General features: G+C 42.4%; 1 protein-coding gene across 6 annotated transcripts in view; it reads right to left on the bottom strand.

The window, feature by feature from the left end:
• reck (reversion-inducing-cysteine-rich protein with kazal motifs) overlaps positions 1 to 15,679 on the bottom strand; it is a 201,477-nt gene that overhangs the window by 96,744 nt on the left and 89,054 nt on the right. For all 6 annotated transcript variants that reach the window (XM_072251980.1, XM_072252007.1, XM_072251989.1 and 3 more), the window contains 2 exons: positions 7,072 to 7,146; positions 6,467 to 6,503 (listed from right to left, as the gene is read on the bottom strand). In XM_072251980.1, the coding sequence (XP_072108081.1) occupies positions 6,467 to 6,503; positions 7,072 to 7,146 (112 nt within the window). The remainder of the gene's footprint in view (positions 1 to 6,466; positions 6,504 to 7,071; positions 7,147 to 15,679) is intronic.

The following is a 15,679-nucleotide window of genomic DNA, read 5'->3' as shown; positions in this document are numbered from 1 at the left end:
TGTTGTAGATAGTGTAGAGGATTGTCGAAGATTGCAGAGACACATTGACAGGATGCAGAAGTGGGCTGAGAAGTGGCAGATGGAGTTCAACCCGGAGAAGTGTGAGGTGGTACACTTCGGAAGGATAAACTCCAAGACAGAGTACAAAGTAAACGGCAGGATACTTGGTAGTGTGGAGGAGCAGAGGGATCTGGGGGTACATGTCCACAGATCCCTGAAAGTTGCCTCACAGGTGGATAGGGTAGTTAAGAAAGCATATGGGGTGTTAGCTTTCATAAGTCAAGGGATAGAGTTTAAGAGTCGTGATGTAATGATGCAGCTCTATAAAACTCTGGTTAGGCCACACTTGGAGTACTGTGTCCAGTTCTGGTCACCTCACTATAGGAAGGATGTGGAAGCATTGGAAAGGGTACAAAGGAGATTTACCAGGATGCTGCCTGGTTTAGAGTGTATGCATTATGATCAGAGATTAAGGGAGTTAGGGCTTTACTCTTTGGAGAGAAGGAGGATGAGACGAGACATGATAGAGGTGTACAAGATAATAAGAGGAATAGATAGAGTGGATAGCCAGCGCCTCTTCCCCAGGGCACCACTGCTCAATACAAGAGGACATGGTTTTAAGGTAAGGGGTGGGAAGTTCAAGGGGGATATTAGAGGAAGGTTTTTTTTACTCAGAGGGTGGTTGGTGCGTGGAATGCACTGCCTGAGTCAGTGGTGGAGGCAGATACACTAGTGAAGTTTAAGAGACTACTAGACAGGTATATGGAGGAATCTAAGGTGAGGGCTTATATGGGAGGCAGGGTTTGAGGGTCGGCACAACATTGTGGGCCGAAGGGCCTGTACTGTGCTGTACTATTCTACGTTTTATGAATTATAGGAAAGATGTCAACAAAATTGAGAGAGTACAGAAAAGATTTACTAGAATGTTCCCTGCATTTCATCTCCTAAGTTACAGAGAAAGGTTGAACAAGTTGGGTCTTTATTCTTTGGAGCGTAGAAGATTCAGGGGGGACTTGATAGAGGTATTTAAAATTATGAGGGGGATAGATAGAGTTGACGTGGATAGGCTTTTTCCATTGAGAGTGGGGGAGATTCAAACAAGAGGACATGAGTTGAGAGTTAAAGGACAAAAGTTTAGGGGTAACATGAGGGGGAACTTCTTTACTCAGAGAGTGGTAGCTGTGTGGAATGAGCTTCCAGCAGAAGTGGTTGAGGCAGGTTTGATGTTGTCATTTAAAGTTAAATTGGACAGCTATATGGACAGGAAAGGAATGGAGGGTTATGGGCTGAGTGCAGGTCAGTGGGACTAGGTGAGAGTAAGAGTTCAGCACGGACTAGGAGGGCCAAGATGGCCTGTTTCCGTGCTGTAATTGTTATATGGTTAACATTCCAGAATCTAGTGATTATTGAAAGATCATTACTAATGCCTCCTCAATCTCTTCAGCTACCTCTTTCAGAATTCTGAGGGAGGTGTAGTCTATCTGGTCCACGTGACTTATCTACCTTCATACTTTTTAGCTTCTCAAACACCTCCTCCTTAGTAATAAAAATGACACTCACTTCCATCCCCTGACACTCTCGCATATCTGGCATTCTGCTAGTGTTTTTCACAGTGAAGAAAGACGCAAAATACTTATTAAGTTTGTCTGATATTTCTTTGTCCCTCATTACTATCTTTCCAGTGGTCCAATATCCACTCTCACCTCTCTTTTTATATATCTGGAGAACTTTTGACATCCTCTTTTATATTATTGATTAGCTTTCCTTATTATTTCATCATTTTTCTCCTTACATATTTTTGTATTGTAACTACACACAGACCAGCTAGCGAAAAAAAAACATTGCGCATACCCTTCTGATTATGTCGGTATATTTTCAATGCAGACCTGTTGAACACAGTCCATCTGGTAGTTGAATAACGTACTAGTCTGTGTGGTGATTTTTAATGTGGCTGCAGTCTGGCTCTTGTAATTGGCCTTCCAGTGACTATTTTTAAAACTCGACATCTAGTACAAATCTGATACCTTGTGGTTCTATCCCATTCTGTTTAAGTATTTCTGCAAGTAACATTTTCATATTTTAGATGATGAAGAGTCCTGATGAATGGTCTCTGCCCGAAATGTCAACTGTTCATTCATTTCCACAGATGCTGCCTGACCTCTGATATTCCTCCAACATTTTGTGTGCGTGCTCTGGATTTCCAGCATCTGCGGAATCTCGTGTTCAACATATTTTAAACACCTGTTTTAATGTTTTGTACAAGATCAAAAACACACTAATGCTTAATGCCAACTTGAATGACAGAGTTCTTGATCATCGTTCTTTGATGTGCATTCTGGTTATCACCCAATCAAGATGCTATCCAATCACTGAAGGAAAATATGGTCTTACTTAGTTCCATATGCAAGTTGAAGTTTAGACATCTTAACACCCTGCTACCCCCAGCACACATGTACTGTGCACTCTCTCTGAATGCCCTGCCACCTCCGCCCCCCCCAAACTCCACAGCACCACCACTCTCAGAATCAGAATCCAGTTTAATATCACATGTTGTGGAGTTTGTTGTTTTGTGACAGCAGTATATTGTAATGCATAATAATAGAACTATAAAATACAGTAAATAGACATAAAAATAAAATTAAATAGGTAGTGCAAAAAGAGGGGGAAAAATTATACCAAGGTAGTGTTCATGGGTTCCATGTCCATTCAGAAATCTGATGGCAGAGGGGAAGAAGCTATTCCTGAAATGTTGAGTGTGTGTCTTCAGGCTCCTGTACCTCCTTCCTGATGATAGCAATGAGAAGAGGGCAATGCTCTCACCTCAGCCGCCAAGACAGAGATCACAGGGTCACCAGATGCTACAAGGATTCGCACAAGTATAGTCTTATTCTCCTTTTCAAAGCATGAAGTAAAGGTGTTGAGCTCATCTGGGAGTGAAGCATGACAGCCATTCATGATGTTAAGTTTCACTTTGCAGGTAGTAATGTCCTGCAACCCCTACTAGGGCTAATGTGCATCTGATTCCATCTCTAACCTCAATCAGAATTGTTTTTAATCCCCTTAAAATAGTCTTCCGTAAGTCATATCTGGGTTTCTTATATATTACTGGATCATCGATCTCGAATGCCACAGATCCAGCCTTCAGCAGACAATGAATCTCCTGGTTCATCCACAACTTTTGGCTTGGGTATGTCCAGTATGTTCTCAAAGGCACACACTCATTCACACAGGTCTTGATGAAGTCAGCAACAACTGTGACTTGTTCATTCAGACTTGAAGATGATTCTCTGAATCCAGTCCACCAACTCAAAGCAAACCCTGACCATACCTTATTGGTTCTTACCACTGATTTTGCAGCCTATATGCTGGCAGTAGAAATAGTGCCAGGTGATCAGACTTTCCAATGGCATGTTAAGTGTTCTTGATGGTCTTTTAACAGGGGTCAAGGGTGTTGCCTCCTCCGATTCCACTGGTGATAAGTTGGTGGTAGTTATTCAGAGACTTCTTCAAGCTGGCCTGGTTGAAATCCCCTACAATGATAGGAAAGGCATCAGAGTGCGCAGTTTCGTGCCTGATAATTATGTTGCTCAGCTCCTCCGGTGCCTGCCCAATATTGGCCTGAGGAGGGATGTACACCACTATCAACGTGATGGCAGAAAACTCTTCGGTAGATAAAATGGACAACATTGGACCACTAGATTTTCCAGGTCCAGTGAGCAGGACTGAGACAGAACTGCCACATTTGAGCAGCACAATGAGTGAATCAGAAAACATACTCTACCTCCTCCACCTCTAAAAAACCGCACCAACTCGGACGTCCTACCAATGTGCAACAAACAACAAACTGTGCCAATACAAAAAGAAAAAGATAAATAAATAAAGCAATAGATATTGAGAACATGAGATGAAGAGTCCTTGAAATTGATTCCTTCAATGATGGAACATTTCAGTGATGGGGCAAGTGAAGTTGAATGAAGTTGTCCCCTTTGGTTGAGGGATAATAACTGTTGCTGAACCTGGTGGTGAGAGTCCTGAGGCTCCTATACCTTCTTCCTGATGGCAGCAAGGAGAAGAGAGCATGAGTTGGGTGGTGGGGGTCCCTGATGAGGGATGCTGTTTTCCTGCGACAACGCTTTGTGTTGATGTGTTCATTGGTGGGGAAGGCTTTGCTTGTGATGGTGTTGGGCCATATCCACTACTTTTTGGTGAATTTTCCATTCAAGGCCATTGGTGTTTCCACACCAGGCTGTGATGCAACCAAAGTATTCTCCACTACATATCTATAGAAATTTGTTAAAGTTTTAGATGTCCTGCCAAATCTTCGCAAACTCAAGTTGAGGAGTTGGCATGCTTTCCCAGGCCAGGTCCTCCAAAACAATAACTGTGGACTGGCTCAAAGACCTCCTGTTTCCTCCTTCTGAAGTCAATAATAAGCCCTTTGGTCTTGATGACACTGAGGAAGAGGTCATTATTATGAAACCAGCTTTTCAACCTCCCTCCTATATGCTGATTTGTCACCACCTTTGATTCAGCCAATAATAGTGGTGTCATCAGCAAACTTAATCATGGCATTGGAGTTGTGCTTAATCACAAGTATAAAGCGAGTAGAGCAGGGGACTAAGCACACAGCCTTGTGGTGCACCTGTGCTGATGGAGATTATGGAGGAAATGTTGTGGCAATCTAAACTGATTGGTGTCTGCAATTGATAAAAATAGGATCCAATTCCACAACGAGGGTCCAGTTGCACAATTGAAGCCAAGGTCTTGCAGCTTATTGATTAGTTTTGAGGAATGATGGTATTGAATGCTGAGCTGTTGTTGATATAAAAAAACATCCTGTTATGCACCTTTACTGTCCAGACGTTCCAGGGTTGAGTGAAAAGCCAATGAAATGGCATCTGCTGTGGACCTGTTGTGCAGGTAGGCAAATTGGAGCAGATCCAAGTCACCTCTCAGGCAGGAGATGATGTGTTTCATCATCAAACCCTCAATACACTTCATCACTGTGGATGTACATGCTACTGGATGATAGTCATTGAGGCAAGTTACCACTTTTTTCTTAGACACCGGTATAATTGAAGCCTGCTTGGAGTAGTTAGGTACCACACACTGCCAAAGCTAGAGGTTAATGGTCGGGGTGAATACTCCAGTCAGTTGATCAGCACAGGTCTTCAGTACTTGGCCAGGAACCCCATCTGGGCTGTATGCTTTTTGTGGGTTCACATGTCAGCCTCAGAGACTGAAATCACAGGGTCGCCGAGGGCCGTGGGAGTTCATGATCCATGCTTTGAGACTCAAAGTAAGCAGAGGAGGCATTGAGCTCATCTGGAAGCAAAGCCTGCTATCGCCCATGTTGTTTGATTTAACTTTACAAGACGTGATAGGATACAGAGGAGGAGAAATCATAAAGATAGCACTGAACACAAATTTCTTAAGCAGGAGCTAGTATCCTTCTATCACTGAAACAGGAATGCAAATTAGTCTCTGTGGCACAGGCTTGCTGGGCTGGTAGTGTCTGTCATCATGCTGTATCTCTAAATTCAAACCCAGCATTGCCACTATCTGTGCAAAAGAAGTCAATAAGAGAATTTACATTTCTTGATGCATGTACAGTCAACATGGATTCACATTACAGAAAATCACAATATGGAGAGTTTTTAAGGAGCAGAACACCAACCCTTCCATAAAATGGGAATTGCCTATATAACAATAAATTAACAGCATTTGTAAAAACAAAAACACTACAGATTTCTTTTGCTAGAAAAAGATTAAAGCACTTCTCTATTTAAAAAGACAAAGATGATAATGCATGGGAAGGAAATACAGATTTTTTAAAAATAAAGTCAAAGACAAGATAAGAACAGTACCAGTTATAAGAAAACAGATTAACATACGAGATTCATATTTATCAAATGTACATTGAAACATATAATAGAACATAAAACATTGAAAACCTACAGCACAATACAGGCTCTTCAGCCCACAAAGCTGTGATAATAAAGTGTATCACTTGTGTAAACAACCAAAACAACTTAGGGATATGCTGGGACTGCCTGCAAATGATGCCACACGTTCCAGCACGAACATAGCATGCTGACAACGCTCACAGAACACAACAAGTAACAAAACAACAGCAACAAAACAAGACCTCTTCCTCAATGAAAGCCACTCATCCACTGACACGAACAGTCCCCCAGGCTTTGACGAAAACAGGCAAGAAAATGGAACTGAGACCAACATCAGATGGGCCATGGTCACTGGTGCTGTAATTGCGTTATGCTAACCACTAGGCCACCTTGCCACCCTTGTATGCATTGCTCTGGATTTCCAACATCAAATTGGTTAAAGTCAAGAATGTACAATCTATTGAACTTGGCCCCAACATATGCATTTACTTCAAGTTAAATTCCTTTAATCTGCAAAGTTCACTGGCTCATGTTTCTCAGTTACAATCAACATGACTTACCAGGCAAAGAAGCGTTGATGCAAACCCAGAAATCAAGCTGAAAAACAACACATATAAAGAGCATTAAAATATTTTGATCTCATTCTTTAAATCATTCCAGATAAAAATGACTTTATGCATTTTCACAAATGAAAGACAACACAGGGCTCACTTTCCATCATCATCTAACCAGAAAACATCTCAGACTTTTAGTTTCATAGAACATAGAATAGTACAGCACATTACAGGCCCTTCGGCCCACAATGTTGTGCCGACCTTCAAACCCTGCCTCCCATATAACCCCCCACATTAAATTCCTCCATATACCTGTCTAGTCGTCTCTTAAACTTCACTAGTGTATCTACCTCCACCACTGACTCAGGCAGTGCATTCCATGCACCAACCAGTCTCTGAGTAAAAAACCTTCCTCTAATATTCCCCTTGAACTTCCCACCCCTTATCTGAAAGCTATGTCACCTTGCATTGAGAAGTGGTGCCCTGGGGAAGAGGCGCTGGCTATCCACTCTATCCATTCCTCTTAATTTCAGCTTTTCAGTACTGACAATGATATGCAGCAAGTAAATTAGAAATACAAAATGAATTGCAATGGACTACATCCTTCTTACCATTGACTCGGGACAGTAGCCAGGCAACCGCTGCAGCAGATACTTCAATCGATCTTCACTTTTTGTGGATGTAAGCTGGTGACATAAAATTAAACACAGACTGGATTAAATGTACACTCCATGTAGAGTCATAGTCATACTTCATTGATCCCAGGGGAAATTGGTTTTCGTTACAGTTGCACCATAAATAATAGTAATAGAACCATAAATAGTTAAACAGTAATATGTAAATTATGCCAGTAAATTATGAAATAAGTCCAGGACCAGCCTATTGGCTCAGGGTGTCTGACCCTCCAAGGGAGGAGTTGTAAAATTTGATGGCCACAGGCAGGAATGACTTCCTATGATGCTCTGTGTTGCATCTCGGTGGAATGAGCCTCTGGCTGAATGTACTCCTGTGCCCATTCAGTACATTATGTAGTGGATGGGAGACATTGACCAAGATGGCATGCAACTTGGACAGCATCCTCTTTTCAAACACCACCGTGAAAGAGTCCAGTTCCATCCCCACAATATCACTGGCCTTACGAATGAGTTTGTTGATTCTGTTGGTGTCTGCTACCCTCAGCCTGTTGCCCCAGTCGAGTACAGTGGGTACAGCCCCGTTCATTAGAGGCAAAGGCCTCCCAACCAGAATCTGTCATCAAAGACACCCCCCCCCCCCCCATCCAGGGAATGCCCTCTTCTCACTACTGCTATCAGGCAGGAGGTACAGGAGCCTTAGGTTCCATACCACAGTTATTACCCCTCAACCATCAGGCTCTGAACCAGCGTGGATAACTCACTCAACAATGAACTGATTCTACAACCCATGGACTCATTTTCAAGTACTCAGCAACTGATGCTCTCAGTATTAATTGTTTACTACTTATTTCTACTTTTCTTACTTGCACGATTTGTCTTCATTTGCACATTGATTGCCAGTATTTATGTAGTTTTTCATAAACTCTATTGCACTTCTATATTTTAAATGGCTGCAAAGAATGAATCTCAAAGTTGTATATAGTAACATACAAGTACCTTGATAATAAATTTACTTTGAACTTAGGCATAAGATTTTATTTTTTTATTTATTACGACACTGATGCCACGTAGCCCATCAAATCCATGTTGGTTGCGAGCACAGCAATCCCATCAATCCAATTCCTCATTTCTTTATGATCTCACAAATGATTCTTCCTCCCTCACACGCCCATGACCACCTTCATTAATGCTTTTGCCACCTACCTGCTCTAAGGGGCAAATTACAGTAGAAAATGAGCCGATATATTTTGAATGTGGGAGAAAAGAGAAGCAACCTGTGAAAACCCACATGGTCCTGCAGAGAACATGTAAACGCCACACAGACAGCACCTGAGGACAGGATCGAATACAGGACCCTAAAGTTGCAAAGCAGCAATGCAACGATTACTGCACCATACTACCCAACATATCTACCACCCTAGCCATCATCATTATGTGCCATGTTGTATAGCATGGGTGATCATGGCCATGACTGCTCTTGGCAAACTGCATTCTTCTGGGCAGTGTCTTTACAAGGTGGGTGACCCCCAGCCATTATCAATACTCTTCAGAGATTGTCTGCCTGGTGTCAGTGGTCGCATAACAGGAATTGTGATATGGACCAGCTGCTCATACGACCATTTACCACCTGCTCCCATGGCTTCACGTGACCCTGATCAGGGAGCTAAGCAGGTGCTACACTTTGCCCAAGGGTGACCTGCAGGCTAGAGGAAGGAAAGAGCAACTTACACCTCCTTTGGTAGAGACATATCTCCACTCTGCCACGCAACCACTATAGTACACCCTTGTTTATCCAACATTCACATATTCTAAATTCTTATCCTGAGAGCAAAGATTTGTTTTAATAAAAAATAAGCTCAACGTGAATTTTTGAATAGCTCTGCTGTCCGTAAATCAGGTGTACAGGTGGCCCCCATTTTCCGAACATTCCCTTTACAACACCTTGCTGTTACGAAAGGCCTACATTCATTAGTTACCTGTTTTCGCTAACAGGTGTTTTCACGGTTACAAAAAAAGGCAGCGCCCGAGAAAAGGCAGCGCGCCTGAACAGCCAAGCTCCTCCCCCAGAACTGCATTCTAGCCGCCATTGCTTAAACACGTGCTTTATCTCGATTTATTTTGTGCATCCGTTAGCAAGGTGAGTTCTAAGGCATCGGAAAAGCCTAAAAGAGCACGTAAGGGTGTTACACTTAGCATGAAACTAGACATAATTAAGCGCTTCAATCGTGGTGAACGAAGTAAGGACATTGTCCACACGCTGAACTTGCCTGCGTCCACCATTCGCACTATATATACGCAGAGAGAAAGAATTTTGAAAGCTGCCGATGTTACTGTTGGTTCTGCTCGCAGCAAAGTGGTCTCTCTTAGTCGGCATCCAATAATGGATAAAATGGAAAGTCTATTGCTTGAATGGATTGATGGGCGTACAAACCGTGGTGTTCTGCTAAGGTTTCTTATACTTAAGGTGAAATCAGTCAGTCTTTTTAATAAGCTGAAACAGAAAGCAATGGACGATGGTGATGAAAGTGTTGCGAAAGTGGAATTTAAAGGTAGTCATAGGTGGTTTGATTGGTTTCTGAGGCAAGGGCAGCTTCATAGTTTAACGTTTACCAGAGAGAGTGCTTCGGCTGATACTGAAGCTGCCGAGAAGTTCCCAGCAGAGATGAAGAAAATAATTACAGAAAGTGGTTACGCGTATAAGCAAGTGACGAAACTGCAATTTATTGGAGTCTTCCTGATTCCAGTAAGTGAAACTACACTGCATACATTATTTCTACTTTGTATATATAGGCTGTGTATTTTTATGTGTTATTTGGCATGATTTGGCAGCTTCATAGCTTAAAGGTTACTGGAGAGAGTGTTTCTGCCGAGAGCGCTTCCGCCGAGAGTGCCGCCGTGAGATTTTCGCTGCGCTAGACAGTGCTGCAAAAAAGTATTTCTACTTTATATATGCTGTGTATTTATCATATCATTCCTGCTTTTACTATATGTTACTGTTATTTTAAGTTTTATGTGGTATTTGGCATGATTTGGTAGGTTATTTTTTGGGTCTGGGAACGCTTAAAAATTTTTCCCATATTAATAAATGGTAATTGTTTATTCACTTTACGACATTCTGGCTTACAAACCGTTTCATAGGCAAGTTCTACCCTCGGATAGCAGGGGAAACCTGCATCAGTATTACTGTAGAGCAAAGGGAATTACAGAGGCATGAGACAGGAGTTGGCCAGTATTGATTGGAAAAGAACACTGGCAGAGAAGACAGCAGAGCATCAAAGGTTGGAATTTCTGGAAGCAATTTGCATGGCACAGGATATATACATCCCAAAGAAGTAGTAGTATACTAAAGAAAAGAGGACACAACCGTGGCTAACAAGAGAAGTTAAAAACCAAAGAGAGGGTAGAAAATAGAGCAAAAATTAGTGGAAGTTGGAGAATTAGCAGAAGCCCCGAAATCCTCGGCTTTGCGTGTTTCAGCGGCCTGAGCGAGGTCGAAGGCACTCAGCAGAGGATGGCGCTCGGGAGGCTGTATCGGAGAGGCTGGTCGGAAGCTCAAAGTTTTTGGACGGATGGACTCAGTGTCGGCTGTGGTCGGCTGCTTCCAAGGCATCAGCAAGTTGACGGTGCCTGGAGGTTTATGGCAGGGAGTTTCTCCCTTTTGCCACTGCTATCGGGGACTCGGGAGTCGATCAACTCGGGGAATTTTGAGACTTTATTTACCGTGCCCATGGTCTGTTCTTTATCAAATTATGGTATTGCTTTGCACTGCTGTAACTATATGTTATAATTATGTGGTTCTGTCAGTGTTAGTCTTTGGTTTGTCCTGTTTTCTGTGATACCACTCCGGAGAAACATTGTATCATTTCTTAACGCATGTATGCATTTCTAAATGACAATAAAAGAGGACTGAGTGTTCTCATAATCTAAAAAAAAAATGGGAAGTGTTTTTTTTTTAAAAACCAACAGAAGGCAACTAAAAAAAGTTATTAAGATAAAGATGGAACACATAAGTAAGCCGGTCGATATTATAAAGAGGATACCAAAAGTTTCTTCAGAAACATAAAGTGTAAAAGGGAGGCGAGAGCAGATAATGGACAACTGGAAAATGAAGCTGGAGAGGTAATACTCAGGAACAACAAAATGGCAGATGAACTGAATAAGTATTTTGCATCAGTCTTCACTGTGGAAGACACAAGCAGTATGGTGGAAGTTCCAGATGTCAGGGGGCATGAAGTGTGTGAAGTTATATAACTAGAGAGAAGGTTCTTTGGAAACTGAAAGGTCTGAAGGTAGATAAGTCACCTGCACCTGATTGTGTACACCACAGAGTTCTGAAAAAGGTGACTGAAGAGATTGTGATGGCATTAATGATGATCCTTCAAGAATCACTAGATTCTGGAATGGTTCCGGAAGACTGGAAAATTGTAAATGTCACTCCACTCTTCAAAAAGGGAGAGAAGCAGAAGAAAGGTAACTATAGGCCAGTCAGTCTGACCTCAGTGGTTGGGAAGATGTTGGAGTCGATTATTGAGGATGAGGTCTCAGGGTACTTGGAGGCACATGACAAAATAGGCAATAGTCAGCATGGTTTCCTCAAGGGGAAATCATGCCTGACAAATCTGTTGGAATTCTTTAAAGTAACAAAGAACGCCCTACCTGGGGGAAGTAACAACGGCCATACCTCTGGCACAGAGTCTGGCCCTGTAGCTCAGAAGGGTAGGGAACCAAAGAGGATGGCAGCATTAATAGGGGACTCTATAGTTAGCAGAACAGATAAGCAATTGTTTCGATGGAAAAAAACATGGATGGCAGTTTGCCTCCCAGGTACCAAGGTCTGTGATGTTTCTGAACACATCCACAATATCCTAAAAAAGGGAAGGTGAGCAGCCAGAAGTCATGTTACATATCGGTACCAATGACATAGGCAGAAAAAGGGAGGAGGTCCTGAAAAAAGAATACAGGAAATTAGGAAGGAAGTTGAGAATCAGGACCTCAAGGATCGTAATCTCAGTGTTGCTGCCTGTGCTATGTGATAGTGAGGATAGGAATAGAGTGAGGTGGCAGATAAATGTGTGGGTGAAGAATTGAAGAGGGAGCAAGGATTCAGATTTCTGAATAATTGGGACCTCTTCTGGGGCAGGTGTGATCTGTACAAAAAGGATGGGTTGCACTTGAATCCGAGGGAGGCCGATATATTCTTGGCAGCAGGTATACTACAGCTGTTGGGAGTGGTTTAAACTAATATGGCAGGGTTATGGGAACCAGTATGAAAGAGCCGAGGATGAGCCAGCAGGTTTACAAGTAGATGATGGGTGTAACATGAATGTAAACACATACAAGCAAATGAATGGGTACAAATGACTGGCCTATAGTACACATCAAAAGAATTTTAGGATGTATATTGTATACATTTCTGTGACATTAATTGTACCTATTGAAACCTATTGAAACAAAGGCAGACACAGCAAAGAGTTAAGTTGTACCACAGAGGTAAAATTCAAAAGGGCGAAGAATACAGGACTGAAGGTGCTATATTTAAATGCACATAGCATTCGGAATAACATGGACAAACTCACGGCACAATTAGAGATTGGTCAGTATGACATTGTGAGCATCACTGAGTCGTGGCTGAAAGGAGGCCACAGTTGGGAACTTAACATCAAAGGATATACTTTAGAAAGAGGTGCCATAGGGTCACAGAATGTTGAATCTTTGTGGGTGGAGTGAAGAAACTACAAGGGTAAAGAAACCATTTGGGAATCACATATAGGCCTCCAAATTGTAGCCAAGATGTGGGGTTGAGATTGCAAAGGGAGCTGGAAAAGACATGTAATAAGGTTAATGTCACAATTGTAACAGGGACTTTAATATGCAAGGAGATTGGGAAAGTCAGGTTGGTATCAATTGCAAGAGAGGGAATTTGTTGAATGCCTACGAGATGGCTTTTTGGAGCTGCTTGTGCTTGAGCCTACTAGGGAAAAAGCTATCTTAGATTGGGTGTTGTGTAATAACCTAGATCTTATTAGGGAACTTAATGTAAAGGAACCCTTGGGAGGCAGTGATCATAATACGAGTGAATTCATACTACAATTTGAGAAGGAGAAGAATAAGTCATGTGTATCAGTATTGCAATGAAAAAAAAGGGAATTACAGAGGCATGAGAGAGGAGCTTGCCCAGGTCAACTGGAGGAGGTACTGGTGGGAGGATGATGGCAGACAGAGATGGCTGAGGTTTCTGGGAATAGTTTACAAGGCACAGGATAGATATGCCCCACAGAAGGAGTAGCTCTCAAATGGCAGGGGTAGGCAACCATGGCTGACAAGGGATATTAAGGACTGTATAAAAGTCAAGGAAAGGCCATATAAAGTAGCAATGGTGAGTGAAAAGTTGGATGATTGGGAAGCTTTAAAATCCAACAAAAGGCAATTAAAAAAGCTAAAAGAAGGGAAAAGGAAAAACTCAAAGGGCTTCAGGTGGATAAGTCACCTGGACCCAATGGACTACATCCCAGAGTCCTGAAAGAGGTTGCTGAATGCATTGGTCATGATCTTTCAAGAATCACTTGATTCTGGCATGGTCCCAAAGGACTAGAAAATTGCAAATGTCACACCATTCTTTAAGAAGGGAGGAAGGCAAAAGAAAGAAAATTATAGACCAATTAGCCTAACCTCAGTGGTTGGTTGGGAAAGTGTTGGAGTCTATTATTAAGGATGACATTTTGCAGATACTTGGAGACTAATGATAAAATAAACCAGAGTCAGCATGGTTTGTGTAAAGGGAAATCTTGCCTGACAAATCTGTTAGAGTTCTTCTAAGAAGTAACAAGCAGGGTGGACAAAGGAGAGGCAGTGGATGTCAGTTACTTGGATTTTCAGAAGGCATTTGATAAGGTGCCTCACATGATAAAATCCTATACTGGCATGGATAGAGGAATGGCTGAAAGGCAGGAGGCAGTGAGAGGGAATAAAGGAAGCCTTTTCTGGTTGGCTGCCAGTGACTAGGGGTCCTCAGGGGTCAGTATTGGGACCGCTACTTTTCACATTCTTTGTCAATGATATAGATAATGGAATTGATAGGTTTGTGGATGCTACAAAGCTATGTGGATCGGTAGATAGTGCCAATGAAGCAATGCGATTGAAACAGGACATGGACAAAATGGAAGAATGGGCAAAAAAGTGGGAGATGGAATAGTTTTGGGAAGTCTATGATAATGCATTTTGGTAAAAGGAACAATAGTGTGGATTATTATCTAAATGGGGAGAAAATTCAAACATCAGAGGGGTGCAAAGGGACTTGGGAGTCCTCGTGTAAAACTTCTAGAAGGTTAATTTACAGGTTGAGTCTGTGGTAAAGAAGGTAAATGCAATGTTGGCATTTATTTCAAGGGAAATAGAAGGAGATAATGCTAGGCTTTATAAGACACAAGTCAAGCCACACTTGGAGTATTGTCAACAGTTTTGGGCCCCATATCTCAGAAAGGATGTGTCATCATTGGAGAGTGTCCAGAGGAAGTTCATGAGGATGATTCTGGGAATGAAGGGGTTAACATATGAGGAGTGTTTGGCAGCTTTAGGCCTGTACTCACTGGAATTTCGAAGAATGTGGGGGGGATCTCACTGAAACCTACCGAACGTTGAAAGGTCTAGACCAGGTGAACGTGCAGCTATCCAGAACTTGAGGGCACAGCCTCAGAATTGAGGGGCAACCTTGAGGGGTAAGGAGGATTTTTTTTTAAACTAGACAGTAGTGAATCTGTGAAATGCTCCGCCACAGACTGCAATGGAGGCCAAGTCCATGTGTAGATTTAAGGTTCATCATTTCCTGGTCTGTCAGGGCATCAAAAGATATGGTGAGACAGCAGGTGTGTGAGGTTGAGTGGGATCAGGAACTTCCAGTAGAAGTGGTAGAGGCAGGTTCGATATTATCATTTAACGAAAAATTGGATAGGTATATGGACAGGAAAGGAATGGAGGCTTATGGGCTGGGTGCAGGTTGGTGGGACTAGATGAGAGTAACGTTCGGCACGGACTAGAAGGGCAGAGATGGCCTATTTCCGTGCTGTAATTGTTATATGGTTATATAAGTCAATAGCATCATAACATTTTAAGTAACATTTGGATATTAAACACACGGCACATATTTTCCCCTTATGAACATATAAAATCATTGCAACACACCAATATCGCTGAATCAGTGGGAGCCCTGGGCTTGTTTTCCTGCAACAAGACGGTCCTATCGAGGGGTGATGGGAGACAGCGATACTCGAAGGGGGTTCCTTATGTCCAGTCTATTCCGCAATTTAGTTTTCATTGCATTCATTGCAGAGATATGTTAGAAATGGAAGCAACGTTTTCAGTGCTTTCGTGGCTATCTCAGGACATTTAGCCTTGGCTTTGATCCGGAATGCCAGCAGAGATGTTATGTCAAATATACTTTTCGGCCCGCCTTTTTGCAAGCTCGAGGAGTTGATCTTCCCGCGCTGACATGGATGACGCGCGGGTAATGACCTCGCGTGCGTTCAAGCTCAACAGTGGGCGTGACAGGGAATGAGGAAAGGTGCAGCCGACTCATATCGCCAAATCA

This window comes from Mobula birostris, chromosome 1 (assembly GCF_030028105.1).
Source record: "Mobula birostris isolate sMobBir1 chromosome 1, sMobBir1.hap1, whole genome shotgun sequence".
Classification (NCBI taxonomy): Eukaryota; Metazoa; Chordata; class Chondrichthyes; order Myliobatiformes; family Myliobatidae; genus Mobula; species Mobula birostris.
This window is presented reverse-complemented; position numbering and strand designations above follow the sequence as displayed.